The sequence below is a fragment of the Lissotriton vulgaris genome, chromosome 6 (genome assembly GCF_964263255.1).
Source record: "Lissotriton vulgaris chromosome 6, aLisVul1.2, whole genome shotgun sequence".
Classification (NCBI taxonomy): domain Eukaryota; kingdom Metazoa; phylum Chordata; class Amphibia; order Caudata; family Salamandridae; genus Lissotriton; species Lissotriton vulgaris.
In genome coordinates this window covers 1,294,490,494-1,294,511,923 of record NC_141694.1, presented here as the reverse complement: position 1 = coordinate 1,294,511,923, position 21,430 = coordinate 1,294,490,494, and the positions used below count along the sequence as shown (strand labels likewise).

General features: G+C 45.9%; 1 protein-coding gene across 1 annotated transcript in view; it reads right to left on the bottom strand.

The window, feature by feature from the left end:
* ENPP1 (ectonucleotide pyrophosphatase/phosphodiesterase 1) overlaps positions 1–21,430 on the bottom strand; it is a 612,613-nt gene that overhangs the window by 169,865 nt on the left and 421,318 nt on the right. The window contains exon 14 of the mRNA XM_086927432.1: positions 1,385–1,416. Coding sequence (XP_086783558.1) covers positions 1,385–1,416 — 32 coding nt within the window. The remainder of the gene's footprint in view (positions 1–1,384; positions 1,417–21,430) is intronic.

Genomic DNA, 21,430 nt, shown 5'->3' with positions numbered 1-21,430 from the left:
CTGGTTAGAATTGTATTGAAATATACCAAGTACATATTCTCTTTCTGTCTAGAGAAAGGAGTCTTTGTGGTTTAACCTAAACAGCAATACAGTGAGCCCAGACCAACAGGAGGAAATAGCATCAGGGAGCCGGTAAAGTTCCAGTGTTCTACAAAGCAAGCCCAATGGATTGCATTATAAAGAGGGGGCATAATGCTTCTGTGGGGCCCATCTCATGTGGAGCAGATTTTGGCATGATAGTCCTAACACCACAGAATTACTGATGTGGTGAATTTTTGTGAGGGTGTGTAAGAAGGTAGGTGAGTGTGCTGTGATGCCATCAGTGATGTCATTGATAAAATTATTATTCATGTCATGCGTGAGAGGATTAGTGTAAGGGAGACTAAAATCTGTAGCTAAGCCTACGGGGTATCAGGTACTTTAAGGTAATAACATTTAGAATCGCTTGATAATGGATTTTTTTCAAGGAATTTCAATATGTATTCTTTTATGAATAGGGAAGTTATTTTTCATGGTACAGAAACTTAACTTTAACAATTTTTATGTCATAGCTTGGTAAAGATTCCCCTTTGCCGTACTCTGACAATGGTTGGCACAGGGTACAAATTAAAACTGTTCCCTATGTTCACAGGGGCCAGTCTGTGGACTAAATCCTTTGGCCGCGCCTGGTCTGTGGTTTTCACTGGGTACAAACATGTACGCAAGGCCCTAACCTGTGGTCCTACCTTATGTGAAGATTACACAGGGCATGACCTACAGTTGTGCCCTGTGTGCACCCCCCACATATACATACACATACCCACACAGACAAACACTTGGCATGGTATGATATGGCCAGCGGGTGTATTCATGTCATTGAGCAAATGTCTGAGAATGCAAGCACGTCAAAGATTTTACACATATCTTCAGATCTGCTCTAGATTAAGATCTTGTGAATATGGTATTAATATAATTAAATGCAAATCCTAAAGGTTCGAAGGCATCTTCTCGAATATGTTCAACAAAAACTCTGTAAGCATAAAGGCCACCATTTCAATCTAGGTGAGCACGAACATTGATTGACTGGCAAATATAACAACGAATTAGCAGCAACAACCAAGTGCACCAGCTAAGGTCAAGTGGTATAGGTAGAGTAAGACTTCTAATATTCCCACAAGTACCAATTCTTTATCTGAAAACAAATATCTAAACAGTTAGTATTGGATCAATATTTTAGTTAGTATTCATCCTCTTAGTTGCAATGTGGTCAAAACAAGAGACATCCCCCCAAACTCATAATGTCATGAATGTTAACAATTAGTTAGCCAGACAAAACTTTCTTGTGGAATAATGCTTTATCTCAACAAATAATTTTAGCTGAACTGAGAAACTGGGCTGCACTTACCGTAAGGTTTCGGGCAATTCCTTCATAATCAACTAAAAGATCAAAGAACAGGAATTAAAATGTCTTCATATGCACACAATTACACATTCTGATTTTTTTTTTAATTGTCTTTTATTCAATATCTCACAGATTTTGCATTACATGTTGTCATACCAGGTCACGGAGCAATGAAAAATGAAATTACAGTTTACACATCAGGTAAGTAGTACAGGATATCACTGTGGTCTCAATGTTCGCCCAAGTGCTCGGCTCACAAGCGTCACTGCTGGGCATACATCGTCATGCGTAGCACATAGGACAACTCCCATAGACACTGATCATGCACATTATGGAAACTTAAATAGGTAGTACTCACAATGTAGACTGCTGGCTTCAAGTGAGGAAATAAAAGTCAAGGTATGGAAACCAAAATGTGATTGCTGTACACCAAGAAGCAGATGTTCAGTGTGGGTTAAAGTGTAATATTCAAGGCACCAATGGTGAAAATCTAACAATATTATAGGTAAATGACCACTGGGCTAAAATACAATGTATTTTGAAAGTAAACCTAAACAGAAATGTTAAATAATTTGCTTCATACTGTAAAATTGTCAAACTTTTGACATAGATGTAGCCAGCTCTAGCTACACGACACAAAGGTCTCTAGTGCCCAACGCCCTTGGTCGCCGTAGTTTGTTCACCTTGCACATATTACACAGATTTCCATGTGTAAATAAAAGTCAAGCAGGAAAATAATTTTAAGTCTCGGTGGTTTAATTTACTGCTGATTCATAAGGTCACTTTTGCATATGCAGGGGTCTTCTACATGGCAGAACTTATGACAAGTAAGCTTTCAATGTCAATATTACATTGTGAAGCCACGCTAGTGACCTTTCCAAAATAACAGGTTGCTCTAAACTGCACTTAGTCAAAAGATTGTCTTTGCTTTTTCTGTTTGTTTTTTTAACACATTTTGAATAATAATCAGAAGGACACAGAATGACATAAGCTCTTCAGTAAGTGTTGGGGCAAGAGTCTTTCTTACAGCTTTTATAAGCTCCAGCATTGGTTTGACTTTGCCTCTTGATAATGTATGTTTTAGATAGCTGACTGACCTTTAGAATTTGGCACTTTTCACTTCTTATCTTTAATCCCACCCTTTTCAATCTTGGTAACAGTTTTCTGAAGGACAAATCTGCCATTTTCTGATGACCCATAAACCAGAATATCACCTTGGAAGGAGAGGGCATGCGGGAGACCTTTCAAGGTGTGCTGAATTATTTTCTTGATTACCAACCCAAATGGCATTATATGGAATCTGTATTACCCAAAATGTGGAATAAAGGAAGCGAGAGGCCATGCATTGTATTATAACTCACACTCCTGACAAGGCAATTATATCCTCACTGTTTGCATGTTTAACCTTAATTTCTTTATACGACGTTGCAAAATGACCCATTTTACAACTTTTCCGGCAGGTGGGTTTCAGAGGCAGGAAGTTAGAACAATTTGCTAAATGCCCACAATCAACACAAAAAAACACTTGAATACTGACACTATTTAGTTTCAATTAAGATGGTTAAAGATCTTTCACTTTAACAACTTATTGAACTTTCCTTCTTTGTTTAACCCCATTAGTGGAGCAGTCAGCCAAACTCCATCCCCCAATGCATATGTTGGCAATTGGCCAACACTGGGGAGGGCTGGAAAGGATCCTCCAGTGCTTGCACAAGAGGATTCCTTTCTTCAAAGCTTAGGGCGCGGGACACACTAAATCGCTTCTGAATCAGCCTCTGCCTCCCCACCCATCAGTGATGTCAGCGTGCCGCAACGTGTCAGCGTGCCGCAACGTGCGCTGACATCTCAGAATGCCCAATGAAGCGGCGAGCAGGAGGTAAGTGCTCTCGCCTACTCCAGTGGGAAAAAAGTTGCAGAATGCCTCCCCTCGTTTTTGGGAGCCTTCATTGGACAGCAGAGAGTCGCCCCTTTGCAATTAAGCCTCTCTAAAATAATTTTTGGGCTGTAGATCACAACTGCGTGGCGATCCACAGCCAGGTAACGCACTAGGCCACCAGGGATTTATGTTGAGGGATGGCCCCTCTTGGCAGCGTGCCGACCTCCCCCCTCCCTGGGGTACATTGTTTTTTGTGTTTTTTTTTTTTTAAATGTAAAAAAAGATGAAAGCAATGGTGACATTGTCAGGGGGTGACCTGCCCACTATACAGGCTGAAGTCCTGGGGGGCACCCAAATGTTTTTGGGGAAATGTGTTTTCAAGGGGGCGCAATTGTGGCCCTCAGGGAATCACATTCCCCCCCAAAAAGTAAAGAAATGTTGACGGGGTCGACCATCAGAACATGGGTCAACCTCCTTTGGGGGTCATATATTGTTGTTCAATTTTTTAAAAAATGCCGGTTTTTCCCTGGGGAGCAGAGTTAGAGTGTGTGCCCCTCCCCCCCACCCCTCCTCAGGAAGAACACACTTTGTAAAACAAGATAAATTGTACATAGATATACCATCTGAAGGTTATGGAGCAGATGGTAGATATATGTGGCATATGCCATATACTGCAAAGGGATGAATGTGTTTGAACACAGTAGAAGGGTAAGTATAACAGGTATATGCAGAGTGGACGGAAGGTTGTGGCTCTCCACAGGTTCCAGAACTTTCCATCACAGAAATGTGAGGAAAATGTGTTTTTGTAGTCAAAGTTTTAGGTCTGCAAGACATTCTGGGGAAAAAAAACCTGATGAGAGCAAGCAAGTCACACCACCCAGGATTCCTCTACATGTCTAGTTTTAAAAAATGTACAGGTTTCCCTGGTTTTCCTAGGTGCCGACTGCTACCCACACTGGAAAAAATAGTCTATTTTCACTGGCCAATGTGATGCGCCCATGTTTGTTTTTGCCTGTTTCCTGTCGCTGGCACTTACCTTTTTCACACAAGTGAAGTACCATATTTATCAGAAGGCATGGGAAAGCATAGAATAGTAGACCTTTTGTTATCACCAACTGGAATTTGCTGCCTTTATGCCTTGAAAATGTAAGCAATAAGACATTTTGAAAAAAATACCCTCTAAATAATATGCTAGTACGAGTAACCACAAATTCAGAAAAGTACAAATGTACGAATTACTTACCTTCAGTAACGATGCATCAGGTAGAGACGATTCTAGCTGCAGATTCCTTAACTGAGAATTATCCCCAGGTGCAAGACTGGATCCGGAATTTTTATGGGCACAGCAACCCTGAGCGCCGGGGGGACGGCATCACGTGAATCCGCCCGGGCGTTGTCCGCGAACATGACATCAGTGAGGTCACATAAGTCCCACCCCGGCGCTCCTACGTCAGTTTTCTTCTGAGAACTTTTCCACACCACAAAGCGTAGTCATCAGAAAAAACTATGGGAGTATGGGAAAAGTGTGCGAAAGAGCAGAAAAACTGGAAAATGGAATGGTGACAAACAACACCATAAGGAGCAGTGTCTATATAGCAGTACCCAAAGGCAGGGAAAAGAAGAAAGAACAGGGCACAGCCCGAGCAGCCACCCTGTCAGTACGTAGACAGCGCCCCCTGGAGACAAGGAACATATGTAAAATGTCATGACAACATGTAGCAGGGCTACAACCCCAACCAAGAACAACGAAGGCGAACCCGTCCAAGACCAACAGGAACGACAAACCTCCAAGGCAACCCCAGCACAGAGTGTGACAACCTCCCAAAGGAACAAAGGGCATAGGCACAGCCAGATGTACCCAACCCAGAGGATAGCAGAGGGGTCAGAACCCTCAATAACAAAAGTTGAGAGGGAGGGGAAGGAAGAGAGTGAAGGCAAGCTCCAATCCTGGAGCAACCAGAGCAGAGGGGCACAGGAGTACCTATAAAGCCATTCTCCAATGTGCCAAAAGAGGATGAGGAAAGGAACAAGAAACAAGATGGATCATCCCGTTAAAGAGCGAAAGAATGCACTCACAGAAGACATAGCAACCCACCGGGAGGCGAGTAAAGAAGACCAAGCCAAAGGTCCTCGCAGAATGGGGAGAAAGGGCGGGCCGTGAAGGAATCTGCGCCTAGAGTCGTCTCTACCAGATACATCGCTACCGAAAGTAAGTAACTCGTACATCTGATAGAGACCACTAGCCGCACATTCCTTAACATAGAATAGATACTCTAGCCATACCCACGGGCAAGGAGTGTCTGCGAGAGGACTCCACCAGCCTGGACATAACAGAGGGTCCCACAGGGGACTAGTCCAATGGACAGGGCAAGGAGCCCTGTCCCCCCCAGGCAAAGGGGTTCCCATTGTTCCCCCAGGCAAAGGGAACCCCTACAAGCAGAACACCACTGACCCCAAGGGGAGTGTGGGAATAAAAAATGAAGAAAGAAGAGGAAGCCCGCTCACACTCAACAGAGGATACAAGGCCAAGGCAAGGGGAGGCCGAAGCACCCCACGCCCATACAAGGCAACAGAACCCGCATCCGAGGCCAAGGCATGGAAGAGGAAGAAGATCAACCGAAAGGCTGCAAGGAGACCAGGGAAAAAGAAGGCAAGCCCCCCACCGGGAACACACCCCGCGAAGAGGGTAGCTGAGCTCACCACAGCCAGAAGTAAATAGGCCAGACAGAATAGCGCCTACAGCAATAAAGCAGTCGGAAGCAGAAAGAGGAGCCCGGGGCACCACGAAGACCGCGCAGGTTGCACCTGAAAGCGGGTGGAACACAAATCCATCTCAGCCCCCAGGACAGAGAACATGAAGGTGAAGAAGGGCCCGGACACACTCCAGACAGCAGTCTGCACACACGACTCAAAAAGAAGTGGAACCAGAGCCACGACGCAACAGTGCAGCGACCCCAGGGAAGGACACCCCGGCGCGCCACCAAGGCATTCCAATCCAACAATAAGGGAATTGCACCTGCAACGTACTTAAACGCCGTTTAGAGCAGAGGCCCAAAGGCGACCACAACTCCCCAGCACAGAACAAGCTATATAACAGCTACTACTACCCCACCTAGGGTATGTTAAGTCCCAAGACCTGGAAACCCTCTTAGAAAGAAACTTCCGCAGCAGAGGACAACAGAAAGAGCCACGGGGAAAAACCTCTGCAGAAGGCTTGTCAAGCAGCCAAAGAGAAAAAAACAGAAGGCCTAATCAGAGCCAACCTGGTGTAGATAACACATAGTCAATAAGGGCAGGCCAGCAGCCAACAGAACCACAGTCCCAACAAGGAGGACTCAAATGCACATGAAGCACACAGATCACACAACTGGGGCAACATGCCCCAAAACGAAATAACAGCACCCAAAGACCAGATAGAAGGAGGAGGCCGAAGCCCCACAAAGAACCTCTGGATGGCTCAGTCTGCCGGGGTGTGCCATCAAAGGGAAGATCTACCAGCCATTCCCGAACATTTTCTGGGAGCACACTGTCCCGAAGGGCAACCGAAGGAGCCATGGCACAACCAAGCACCTCCGAGATGTCCAGAGCAGAGCGAAGAATAAACGCCACCAGCTCCCGGCCTTCCAACGCATGGTGCCACAAATCAACCCCAGCATCTTCATGAGAAGCGGCAGATCCTAGGGACACCGCCGAGTCCGACAAGCAAGAGGTGGCCCTAGCCAACACACAAAGTGTTAATTGCCCGCAGGGCCGCACTGGTCGAAGAGAACATTTTGCCCCCCTAAGAGTCCAGCCAGCGGGACTCCGTGATGGTGGAGACATCAGCTACGTCAGGAAGGGAAAGGCAGTCCGCAAAAGGGGGCTTGAGGCAAAGGAGTGGAGGGAAAGACACAACAGGTCACATGGTGCTGGAAGGTGCCGGTGCAGAAGGTGTTGGGGCACCGGATCCCCCCAAGCCCCCATCATAGAAGAATGGAGTAAATCTCGAAGGGAAGCAGCAGCTCCCGCCCACCAGAGCCTTGGTGGAGAACTTCCAGAAGATGATCCGCGGGGAAATGGGCAGCCGGATCACCCATACGCAAAATACCCACAGCCATGGAAACAGCGTGATTGAAGGCCGCACCCACCTCCGTAGGGCCCCACAGTGGGGAAAGCAGCTCCTCCATAGGAGACGGCCGCAAGCTAAGGCGGCCGTCCCCTAAGCCAATCGGAGTGGGGAAGGGTCAGGGCCGGAAAGGAGAAAGAGGGACCAAGGAGTGGAGGACCGGTGGCTCCTCCGGTGAAACCCGTGGCTGCGGCAACGGCGAGGAGCCGTCCTTTGATGACGTCGGAGAAAAAGCCACGACGCAGGCCCCGTCTCCAGCGAGGAAGACACCAGCAGGCGCCCAACCTCCGGGGAAGAGGGGGCGACAAAGAAGAGTCCAAGACCTGACGCCTGTCCGATGCCGTAGAGTCCGCAACCTGAGGCAGGACGTCATCATCGCCCGGCGCCAAAGGAGACGCTGGACAGGCCTCCTCCACACCACACGGCAAAGGGATGGCGCCGACTCAACCTCCGACGAGGCAGCCGCCTGCGTGGAGGGACGAGAGGGACCCTGGGAGTGACAAGGAGTCCCGCGCCAGCCTTGACCCGTGAGGAGGCGAGAGGGGCCCGCCGATACCTGTGGCGTCGCCAAGGCCGACTCGACCTCCGACACGACCTCCTACGAGGCAGCCGCCTGCGTGGAGGGACGAGAGGGGGCCGGGGAGGGACGAGGGGTCCCCCGTCAGCCTTGACCCATGATGGGACGAGGGGGGTGTGCCGACCCCTGTGTGCCGCTAGGGCCAGCAGCCGCCGGCGCCGTAGCGGCTTCACCTCGGCTTTAGACAAGATCGCCGCCTGTCCATAGGGCCGAGAGGGGCTCGGGAATGCGACCTGAGCCCCGGCGACTTCCGGAGACCTCCAGCGACACCACAGGGACTCCTGCGAGAGTTTGAGGAGAAGCAGAGGCGCCGTGGTCCGAAGGAGGGACACCGAAGGGCCACACCACAACGGCACCACATCTTCCAAGCCTGGAACCGAGCCAGTCGGTGCCTGAGCCGCTGGAGATGCCACGGAGGGCCACGCACAAAACAAGGGATCTGCCGACGTCCCAGGAGGGGAAGGAGGAGGAGGAGAAGCCAGCGAGGCCTGCAAAGCTGCCGCATATGTCTCCATCTGGGCTCTCGACGCCCCGTCACCGGGAAATGGTGGATAGGGGAAAATACGTGGGCCTCATCACCCACGGATAGCCTATGACCCCAACAGGCCAGAAACCAGCCCTAGGGGACCAATTGCAACACTTACCAACAGGAGAGCGACGCTCTTGCGGCTTAGGAGAGGGAAGAGGACGACGACAGCGAAAACCTTCCGCAGAAGCTGAAGGAGGTGACGAAGTCGATCTGGACATGCGAGACGAGAGAAGTTTCATCCGGCGCTCCTGCTGCGACTTCATCTTCAACTGCTGGCTCGCCTTGCAATCAGTGGAGTTGTGATTTATTTATTTATTTATTTCTTTATGGGTGTCTATAGCGCTGGAATCGACTCCAACTGGAGTATCTCTGCGCTGTGATACCAAATAAGATTTCAATATATATGCAGATAAAGAGGCATGGGACTAGATTTTAGCAGTAAACAGCAGAGTTTTCAGTTGTTTCCTGAATTTTAAATGGTCTGTGCAGAGCTTAAGGGCCAGAGGAAGTTTATTCCACAGTGTGGGCCCTGCAACAGATAGAGCTTTCCCTCCGTGTCTAGTTTTTTTAACACGAGGTACTGCCAACAGAAAATTTTCACTAGATCTCAAAGATCTGGAGGGAGTGTAGGGGGTGAATTTCTGCTCCAGGTATGTCGGGCCATGTCCGTTTAAGCATTTATGAATAATGCAACATATCTTAAACTTGGCCCTTTGTCGAATACTCAACCAATGTAGTTTGTCAAGGAGAGGTTTTGATGCTGTTCTGGGAGGGGCGTTTAGGACAAGGCGAGCTGCCGTATTCTGGACCACCTGGAGCCTATCCAGAACTCCTTCATTAGCAGAGAGGAGCAATCCGTTGCAATAGTCGATGCGACTCAGTATAAGGGCTTGCACTAGGGTTTTTCTGAAGGAATCTGGTAACATGGGAAAGATTCTGCGCATCATGCTGATGGTGTGAAAGCATGAGCCAGCCACCATGTTACTGTGCTGTTTAAGGGAAAGGTCATGGTCAAGGCGAATCCCCAGATTTTTGACGATCTGTTTGGGCTCTGGAACAGTACCAAGATCAGATGGCCACCAGTCTGGGGTCCACAGTAATTTGGCATCTCCAAACAGCATTACTTCCGTCTTGTTGACATTGCACTGTAGGTAGTTGGTGGACATCCACTGTGCGACGGCTTTCATGCCAGCGGAGAAGGAGTTTCTTATTTCAGTGGTGAGATTTTGAAAGGGAAAGAGGAGCTGCGTGTCATCCGCATATGGCACGGGAATGAAACCAAATGTGCGCATCACTCTTGCCAGGGGTGCCACGTAGATGTTGAAAAGTGTTGGGCTCAAACAGGAGCCCTGTGGCACCCCTTTCGTAATCTCTATCTCTGTTGATCGGTATTCACCCATGGTGACAGTCTGGGTGCGATCGGTAAGAAAACTCCTTAGCCAAGCAAGGGCCTTGTTCTTAATCCCTACGTTCGACAACCGGTCAATAAAGATGTTATGTGACACGGTGTCGAACGCTGCTGACAGGTCTAATAACACCAATATTACCGAGTAGCCTTTGTCCTGAAACATATGCAGGTCGTCAGTAACAGACAGGAGGGTGGACTCTGTACTGTGTTTCGGCCTAAACCCAGATTGGGAGTAGTCTAGGCCGCCAGCTATCTCAATGTAGCTGGATAAATGACGATTAACATACTTCTCAGTGAGCTTTCCCAAGAATGGTAACAATGAGATTGGTCTGAGATTTGATAGATCAGTCCAAGGAGTTGCGGTGTTCTTCCTGATCGGCCTAACTAAGGCCTGTTTCCACTGTTTGGGAACAGAGCCTGTACAGAGGGATAGGTTAATAAGTTTTTCAATAGTGGGTGATAGAATTTCCAGCAAGATGGGCATAAGTCTTGCTGGAATGATGTCATCAGGACTTCCGCTTTTAATCTGCATCGTGAGTAGAGACACATCTTTGGGAGTAATAGGGGGGAAGAGGTCTAAGGTATGGGGGCCGCTATTAAGCTCTGAATCCTGAAAGATGGATACTGCATTGGTAGTCAACGTGTTGTTAGAGTTGACTATTTTCGCATAGATGAGATCTATTTTGTTAGAAAAAAATAGAGATATATTGTCACAAAGTAGTTGTGAAGAAGTGTCTGGACTCTCACATGCTGTAGGATTAGTAAAGGAATGCAGGACCTGGTATAAAACTCTGGGGGAATTGTCTGCAGCCGTAATAAGGGTGGTGATATGGGTTTTTCGCGCCGTTCTAATAGCTTTATGATATATGCTTAAAGCATCCCAGTAATGTCTCCTGTCTGTTACAAGATGGGTGGATCTCCATTTCTTTTCTAATTTTCTGGCTGTTTTCTTTAGATTCCTGAGCTCTTCAGAGAACCAAATCTCTTGTTTTTTGGCTGGTCGAGGTCTAAATTTTTTTAAGGGGGCTATCTCATCTATGACCGTTTTGGTAGCTCTGGTGAACATATCAACAGCATTGTCAATATCTTCAGGAACCATATGGAAGGGTTGAACAAATTTCCCTGCAAAGGAGGTCTCATTAACTTTGTGCCATTGACGCCGTACTTTAGGGATGTTGGTAGGTTTGAGGATAGTGGTTACAGGATAGGGAGTATTAAACTCAAGGATAAAATGGTCAGTCCAGCTGACTTGTGTGGGGGGAAGGCATGTGACACTGGAGAAATGGGTAATTATAAGGTCCAAGGTGTGACCGGCCACGTGAGTTGGGCCCACATTGTGTAGTTCGAGACCTAGCAGTAAGAGATCATTTAGAAATGCTTGTGCTTCTTTACAATTTGTGAGTTCACTGTGTAGGTTGAAGTCACCTATTAGCAGGAATTCTTTGTCTTTGTGAACATATGGCGCAAGATTTTCAAGTAGTATGTTAACAAAGTTAAGGCTTGGTCCAGGGGGACGATATACCAGGGCACCCAATCGAGTTTGTTTAGTGGAATGAATGGTTTTAAAAATCAGCAATTCAATGTCAGGGGTGCTGAGTTCTGCCAAAACAGAGCAGTTGATGTCGTTTTTATGTGCAATTGCAATTCCTCCACCTATTTTCTTAGGTCTGTCTAATCTGATTATTTTATATCCTGAAGGAATGGCCAATGTAATAGAGGGAGTGGAATGAGGTTTAAGCCAAGTTTCAGTCATGAAACAGTAGTCAGGCTCGTTCGTAGAAATAAGGTCCCATATTTCCGAGGTGTGCTTAGGTAGAGAGCGCACATTGCAGAGGATATTTTTGTGACCAGCAATTTTGGATGTTTTGAAAGAGGGTGTATGGGTTATCACACATCTTTCAGAGCCTTCTCCCTTCAGAGTAGAGAACTGGGACTTGCAATACAGGCATGCGAAAGGCCCTTTTACTATAAGGTTAGAGTCTCTATGACAGTCGACAGTCTGAAGATCCCTAATTGCCTGAGCTGAATAGGTAATCCTGGTAGGGAGCGGGTCATGCGGGGTAGTTGGTGAGACCTCCATGGCCCCTGGCCCCGTCCTGTCGCGGACGGGCGCAGACGGGCAGGTCTTTGGCTTGTCTTCGGCGCGTCAAAGGCGCCACCCTGCGCGCAATCGCTGCGCGCTTGTTCCCGACGAGTGGCTAAATAGCCCCAGTTGCAGCAAGGCTAGAGCGCTAACCGCTCGGTGCAACAGCGGGAAAGCGGAAGTGTGTCACTCAGGCTCGTACCTGTCCCGCCCTCCGCTCAACGGTATTGGATACCGAGTCGGACCGGGGCGGGCAGGCTGTAACACAGAGCGCTGTGTGTTCACGTTTGTTTTAAACCCCTGGCAACGCCTAGGGAGAGCGTCTAAGCCCAAATGGTATGTATCATAATTATAGATCAACTATAACACAGTTAAAATTAAACAATTCTGTCGGCTTTTAAAATCAGCGTTTTTAAAATATTTCTATAAGGCTTAGCGTTTCAGCAACACAGCATCAGCAGAATATTTCCACTTTACCTGGCATCAAGCGGGGTCGGCAGACACTGCCACTGTTAGCCTTACCGCCGATGTTGTTCCGTGATGTTCCCACAAGCACCACATGCAAATGAGGTGAGGGTTCGCTGCCCATATCAGGCGTCCACAAGACCGACACGTCTTAAAGCCCGAAGGCACCCGCACACTGTTCCCACAAATACAAGCAATAGCAAAGGGAAAGGCCTAACCGGATTCGCGTTGCACACGGAAAAGGAAAAAACTGATGTAGGCGCGCCGGGGTGGGAATTATGTTACCTCGCTGACGTCACGTACGCGGACATCGCCTGGACAGAGTCGCGTGATGCCGGCCACCCGCGGCGCACAGATGCTGTGGCAAAAAAAAATCCGGATCCAGTCTCACACCTGGGGATAATTCTACCTTAAGGAATCTGCAACTAGTAGGCTCTTAAACTCCGTATCCTGTGCCCATTTCAGAAATACATAGGTTTCCTTGATGCCCTTTTTCACTCTACATATTTCACCATATTAATTGGTCTATAGTTACTCTGTACACAAAACCATTCTATGGTGCAGCTCAGTTGTTCGTTCTTGGGACCTTAGTTTCTTAGAGAACCTATAAACCCTATATGTCTCTGCAATCAGAAGGGTCTAGGGAACATACCAGTATACTGTTTTTGTACACTAAACATTGTGACAAAAAGTTACAGTTGAAAATGTTGTTACAAATAGCCTTTGTTTTCTATTAATTTTCAAGATTTCTTTATTTCAACAGCTGTTTTCTTTGTCAAAACCTTGAGGGATCTACACATTTGACCCTTTGGTGAATTTGAATGTTGTTGATTTTCAGAAATCTATAGCTTTCCTGGATTACCCATGGGTTTCACACTGGCTTCCACCACAAACAGGAAGCAGGTTGAGAGCACAAAAATTGGAAACTGGGCACTCTTTGAAAAATGCCAAAACTGTGGTACAAATTTAGATATTACTATTCAGCTCTGCATGTTCCTGAAAGCTTGTTGATGCCATTTTTTGGAGAGAAAAAAAAACAGGGTACAAGTGCTTTGAAAAAAGTATCTATTTTTCTCAAAAAACGTAGAATCTAGCTTCATTTTAGATATTTTCTCTGTGCCCTCTAGGGAAATCCACAAACTGTGGAAAAGGGTGATGTAATTTTGGATAAGTTATGTAGAAGAAAAGCTATGCAGCCCTGTTAGGCCTGACTTGTCCAGCAGGTTTATCCCCAGACCTTTTGCTTTTTGGCCTTCTGTTTCTGACCTGTTTTTGTTGTTTTTTTGACTCTTGGCACATTACCACTTCTAATCAGTGCTAAAGTGCATATGCTCTCCCTGTAAATTGTTATGATGGATTGGTGTTTCCATTATTGGCATATTTGATTAAGTGCTAAGTCCCACGTACAGTGCCCCATGGGGCTTGAACTGAGGTGTGTGACATGTCCTGATAGTGAAATACAGTGTATTTCGTTTTTCCCTATTGAAAGGCTTTCTGTCCCATTGGATAGAATGGGAGTTTATTTATAACATCTTACAAATATAACTTCCTATTGGGACAAAATAGAAAGGTGGACTTTAGTATGCCGGAACTCAGAATATAAAAATGCATCTTTTAGTAAAGATTATTTTTATACTGTGTGTTTGAAAATACCACTATTAGAAAGTGGGTATTGTCTTGCTTAGCCATCCTGTGTGCCTCTGCTGATTTGTGGATTGATTGTCTGGCTTTGGAGGACAGGGGCTTGGGATGTGCCTTCTCTCAGACAGCCTAGGGGGTGGGAGGGAGGTTGATGTGTGTCCTGCCTTTCCTGAATGAGGCCGGGCTGGGCTGAATAGACTTGGGCTGCATTCAGAGTATGGGGAGGAAATTTCTTTTACATCTGAATGAGCCTGGTCTGCTTTTAACAATGCTGTCTCCACCTCCTTCCAGGGAGCTGCACCAGAGAGGACAGAACTGGTTTTGGCTGGGCAAATAGCTTCTCTGCCACCAGAGAACAAAGGAATTTGTGCTGTAAATGTTGGGGCCTAGACCCCTGAACTTTATACTACTTCTGGAATTCAAGAGGAACCTCTGCCAAGGAGAAGAGCTGGGAAAGCTGAAGGAGAAGTCCCGCCCCTTTGCTGTGTGCTGTCTGGGGTTGGCCTGCAGTGGCTGTTTCCTGCCAAGGAGAGGACTGTGTGTGTATCCTGCTTGTAAAGTGTCTTCAAAGGCTTGAAGTGGAGCCTGCCCCCTGTTCAAGAGGTTTCAGGAACAGCAAAGACCTCACCATTCTTCTGGGCAACGTCTCTGGAACCGTTGGTTTCAGTCGCAACAGAAGAAAGGAGCAGCAGACTCCATCACAGAGTCCACTGCAGGTTTCCGTGTTGTGAAGGCGCAGCAGAAGGCCTTGCTGCACTTCACACCGCATTCTTGGTCTCAGCAATGCCATCTGGATGATCGTCACTGAGCCGTTGCTTACACTGCGTCCTGTGGGCACTGCACTCCTCACCACCTCACTTCATCCTGCCAGGATATCACCGACACCTTCGCTGCACGATCCGAAATCTGCCAGCACTGCATCGAGCACTGCCTCACTCCGCACATAAGCCTCGGTCTCACCGACATCGTCTTGATGATCGTCACCAAGCCGCTGCCTGCACCGCGTCTGCACCATTCCATTTCTTGCAAAGCAACCGCAATGGTTGCCCCAAGTGACTTGCACCAACATGTTGGCGGCAACAAGAAAGGTACTGTTCATGAGTCTGTCAAGGCTTTAGGTGGCCTGTACAGACGCAGTCAGCTGGAACTGTTAAGACTGTTGTTTTCAGGATTGAGGTAGCCCCCGGCGAAGCTACTAACTCGGAATAATTGTGTTTTGTGGATATTTCTACCATTTTAAGGTTCTCCAGCAACATTGCACATTTTCCAGACTTGCATTGTGGATTTTTTATGTTTTTGGTCCTGTTCGGTTTTTCTAAACTGGTGTGGTGTCCATTTGTAGTGTTTTCACTGTGTTACTGTATGCATGCACAACTGCTTTACACACTGCCTCTGAGATAAGCTTGTGCCAAGCTACCAAGGGGGGTGAGCAGGGGTTATGTTAGAAGAGTACCCTCCTTACCCTGACTAGGAAGAAGGGTCCCTACTTGGACAAAGTTGCAAACCATTGCCAACTAGAGACCCCCATTTCTAACAAGCCCTAAGCGCAAACTACTCCATATAGCTAACAAGGTCTCTGCACAGAGTTGTAGAGGGCACAGTTAAGGGGTTAGCTTCACAAACATCCTCTTTTGAGAACTTGATCCCTCTGTTGCTATTTGCTCTGTGCTCAACATCTTTAGTAATGTATATTGCTTACTTGAAGTCTGACTGAAGGCCAAATGTTTCTCCTGGCTCCTGAAATTGTTTGTGTATCTCATCAAATGATCTGAATCGGCGACTCGCATAGCCTGCCAGATTGTTTATAGACCATTCAACATACCTATATGGCTACTCACTTTCCAATGTTTTCCTTGCACCCTTCCAAAGAATGTATGCCTCTCTGCAAAATATCTTTGTCAAAGATCTTCTTGTTTTAATGTCATCTACAATACATCCTATTGTGCTTCTGCACAATCACGACCCCTACCTGGTATCACAGGCAAACTGCCATAGAATTGCCTACCTTTAAATCCAAATTGTGCAGCAAGAAACATGGTTTTAAACTCCAACTGTAATACCCTTCAATGTCACAAAGGAACAGCCATACAGAAGAAGGCACACTGCTAAGGGAAGTCACTGGGGCATAGTGGTGAGCTACAAAACATGCTGCAGGGATAGCAAATGGTGCCACAGAAGCGGAGCCTTGAGATGACTGAATTCTTTGCGTTACTAATATGGAGTATCTCTTGGATCATTATAACAACATTGAAATAAAAATGACATGTTCTTTAAAAGGATTACTAAGGGAGAAAGCAGCAGCAGACTTAAAACAAATTATCTGGTCCACATAACAGGGATTGTGGAGTCAGCATGCCATTTAAACACACTACTTCCTTTTATATTTCCATCATGCAGAATGAAGAAGATAATGCACAAACCACTGCAGAAATTATGTGACCAATTTAAAGCAGTGGGTGTGAAATACACAAAGATTTTGCTGTGGCATACTCTTGTAGTAATCCTGGCATCATCCTAAATTCTAGGAGTAAGCCAGGTATACAACCTACATATGGCAAAGTTGTTGGGAATCAGGCCCAAATTGTACTGATTACAAATACATTTGAGACACAAAAGAGGCGTCTACAGGCAATGTAACACCTTTGCATACATCATAAAATATAAGCCACCACAACAAGCACTAACGAGATACTACCAATATATCACCAGAATTCAGCATAAATAATTACTCAAATATCAGCTTCAAATATAATATGGAAATGTGAGAATGTTGCACTAAATATCAATTTGTCAATCTATGAAAATATATGTTTAGGTATATTTCCAGGACTTGGTTAAGGCGTTCAGTTTGACCGTTGGTCTGGGGGTGAATCCCAGAGGAGGGGGCTACCTTTATATGAAGAGATTTGCAGAAGTGTTTCAAGAACAGGGATCTACACCGAGGACTTCAATCAGATATAATGACCAGTGTAAGGCCATGTAGACTAAAGATTTCCAGTATGAAGATCCTTCCCAGTTCTTTTGCAGTAGGCAGTTTCATCAGGCGGTGAAATTAGCTATCTTGGAAAATGAGCCCACTGTTACCACAATGACTTGGTTTTCTGCAGTCGGGGGCAAGGAAGAGATAAAATCTGTGTATACCATATGTCATGGTGTAGGAGGGACAGGTAGAGGTTGAAGAAACCCATAGGTCTGGTGTGAGGGGTCTTGGCTTGAGAACAGGTTGGACAGGAGGACACAGATGTCGGTGTTGTCTCGTATTGTTGGCCACATAAAGGATTGAAGCATTACCTCATAAGTATTCTTGAAACCCCAGTGTCCTGCAGTGGGAGAGTTGTGACTCAATTGGAAGACTTCTAACAGCACCCGTTTTGAAGTGAGGAATAACACCTTTTCCTTAAAGTAATGCTTGTCAAGTTGGTGGAGCCAATTGGTCACCTTCTTCCATTGTTCTATGGTTAGTGTTGTTTAGCCTGACTGAACCAAGTAAAGTAATGATTGAACGGTACCAATAATGCGTTGTGTTTTTATAACGTTTTGCTGAGGAATAGTACGACTTTATGATATCAACGTAATAGAGCATCTGCTAGTTGTTTTGAAATCCATGTATGTAGGTAATGGAGAAGTCATATTGGCCAAAGAAATAGGCCCACCGTGCTTGGCGGCTATTCCGGCACTGAATACTGTGAAGATATAGTAGATTCCTATGGTCTGTCCTGATTTCGAATTGATCTTTAGTTCCCATTAAGAACTGTCTCTATTCACGACAGGCTAGTTTCATTCTAATAGTTATCGCTCCAGAACAGAATAATTTCTCTCGCAATTTTACAGGATATATGATAGATAAAAAGCAGGGTGTTCCAGACGAACATCTTCTTGCCTTTGAAATAGAACCGCCCCTGCTGCCCTGTCTGAAGCATCCGATTCCACTATAAATTTCTTGTTTGTATAAGTATGGTGCAAAATAGGAGCTTCAGTGAAGGCCTTTTAAGTTCTGAAAAGCCTTTTTTGCAGTCTCTGTCCACTTAAATCCCTGTAGAAGGTTTTCCTTTTTTAATGTTTGGGAAATAAAACTTGTTTGGTGGGCACAATTATCAATGAACTTTCAATAAAAATGTGTTAATCCCAGGAAACACTGGGTTTCGTTAATGGTCGAAGGTGATGGCCGATCAGGAATAGCCTTTATCTTTTGTGGATCCATGGCAATCCCTGTCTTGTTGAATCAGTAACCCAAATATTCCACTTTGGAATGGTCAAATTTACGTTTTTCTGGCCTACAGAACAGATTGTTCTGGCGTAATCTTTCTTGAGTGACTTGTGAATGATGAAGGGCATGATTAATAGAATAAACAAGAATATCATCTAAATATATTACAACATTCTGGTTTAGGAGATCAGCAAAAACACTATCCTTAAATCTTTGTAAAATAGAAGGGGTAGTCAGCCCGATGGGCATGACCCGATAGTTGAACTGGCTCAAGGGTGTTCAAAATGCAGTCTTCAACTCATCTCCTACTTTAACTGAAATGAGATGATATGGACCTCGGAGTTCTAGTGTGGTGAATAACTGGGCCACTCTGGCGGATTACAATAAGTCCTTGATAAGCGGCAAGGGATAAAGATATTTAATAATGATTTTATTTAGTCCTCTTAAATCTACACACAGCCGTAGATTTGTGGTCTTCTTTGGCACGAAGAAGAGCAGTGCACCGGCAGGCGATGATGACCATGTAATTAGATCGCTTTGAAGATTTTCTTCAATGTATTGCCTCAGTGTCTCCTTTTCTGGTTCATGAGAAAATATACGCTTCTGAAAGGCGCTGTGGCCCCAATTTAGAGAGGAATGGCACAGTCAAATTCTCTATGAGTGGGTAGTATCAAGTTCTTGGGTTTTTGTAACATGTCAGCATACAATTGATAATGAACAGGGATCCTGGTACCATATTTATGGAGTTACTTGCTCCTTCCTTCAATATGGGAACCTCTTTAGGTGACCAATATTCCTCAGTAGCGTAACAAAATGGTTGACAAAAATGTGAGGACAAGGAGATTGTCGTGGTTTCCCAGTTGATATAGGGATTGTGCCTGATCAGCCAAGGGATTCCCAATATCAAGACATGGTTCGGAGAGGCTTTAAGATCGAAGAACAAGTATTCCTGATGCTTTCCGAAAGTCAGCCATAATGAAAGTGTCATTTCTTTGACTGGCCCGAAGACAGGAGGTGTTCGATCCACAGTATTCTTCTGTTCAGGCATTTCCTTACGAACGCAGATTATTTGGTTTTATGTGGTGCAGCTCTTGTCGTATTACAGTCCGCTAGCCCGCAGTTTAACAGGGCTAATACTCTTTCCTCTATATCATTGGGTAGCCTCAAGAGCATAGGAAAGAGAAAAAGAGCTTGATTCTTTTGAACATAAATACAACAAAAGGAGGGAGGGAGAGGAAGAAGTGGATTCAGTCTCCCCTAACAATTTGTTTAAACAAAATAGAATCCACTCAGAAAGTGGTAGTGATCCCTAAAGTTATGGGGAGCACACAGTGCTATTTAAATACCCCTCACACACCAACAGGCCCCTTGGTGTCATGCTTCATCATCGGGGCCTTCGCATCCCTTTACGGGATGCGGCGTGCTGCGACTCATGGATACGTAGGAGCACTGATAGTGAACTATGTGTTTGTGTGTGTGAGAGGGAGGGTGAGTGGTGAGGTGAAAAAAGTAAAGGTTAAAAAATACCTGGCTCGTAGGAAAAAAATATTATTATGTCCTCGGCTGGTATTATTAAAAGGGGTGCAAGGCGAGGTTGTCAGTTATACATATTAGGGTATATAAACCTCTAAAAGTGCGTCGACATGTTTCGGAGTACAGCGACTCCTTCAGGACGAGGATATGCACGATTATCCCCACCTTACTCACATGGGTATGGAATGTAAAAGTGTATTTTACAAAAAACACTAGGTGAAATGTACCTATAGGTGTTAAAGTATGGAAAAGCTCTGTTGCGCCCAATTGGCGTTTGAAGAACTTATGGATCAAGGCTGTCTGACCTCATGAGCCTAAGCGTGGTATTGGGGGTTCCTTCCTCCCTGCTCAATATAGCAACGCTTACTGCACGACCTAATAGACTGCCATCCCCTCAACGCGGCTCCGACGAAGTTTCTTTTGAACAACAGATTGAAGGTATACCTGACCATCATGCCCTCTCCCTTCATACAGCGGGCGCAGCTCAGAGTTTTCCAATGGCTTTGGTGCACAAATAGGGCAGTTACGAATCATATGTCCCGAAGAACCCCAATACAAATATAACCCTTGTTTCCTCCTATGTTTTAATTCAGCTTCGGACATGGGTTTTCAGGCTAAACCTTTCTGCATAGATTCTTCTCCTATCGAAGGAGAGGTTTCAGGCCGAGAAGCATCCATTTTACAAGAAGTAGGATGTGCTGTTCCTGTATATTGCTGGAAACAAACTTTTCTCTTCTCTAGTCGGTGTTCATTGAGACGGTGTTCAACTGACAAGGCCAAATCCATCAGACCAGCCATAGTATCAACTAGAGGCGATACACCAATTTGTCCTTCATTTCTTATTGAAGACCTTGGGGAAAAAGAGCAACTACAGTGATTTCCACCTCAGTGGTCTCTGCAGCTAGCCTCTGAAACGAGTTATGCATTGCAGAACATATTGGATTTCTTACTGGATATCATACAGGGCTTCCTCTGTTGAGGTTTCTAAGTCTGGTCTTTCAAACATTTTTTTGAACGCAGAGACTAGTGCTGTGTAATTGGGCAATCGTAGACCTTCTGTGGCTACCATGGGTGTCAAATGCAAAAACAACAATTGATGGACAGAATGCAGAACAATGTCATACACTCACCCCAGTACAGAGATCTGGACCTAAATCCATCGTTTTTTTGCACTCCACACCACCCCAGTTCAGACATGGCCATATGCAAATCAGCCTTGACCCAGTGCCTCATGGGAACAGTCCAGCCCGAACTGCCAAGCCATGCCTTTCATGGGCCGGAATCAAGCATCCAAGGACCGGTTGCTGGCTATCTGCCGTCTTCAGCCAGGATAGCTTGACTCCAGTGGTGTGGAGAGCATGGGACTCGCGTCTGAGCATACCCATCCCACTCGGGGTGACAAATGCAAAAACAACAATTGATGGACAGAATGCAGAACAATGTCATACATTCACCCCAGTACAGAGATCTGGGCCTAAATCCATCGTTTTTTTGCAGTTCACACCACCCCAGTTCAGACATGGCCATATGCGATGGATTTAGGCCCAGATCTCGGTACTGGGGTGAATGTATGACATTGTTCTGCATTCTGTCCATCAACTTTTGTTTTTACCATGGGTGTCACC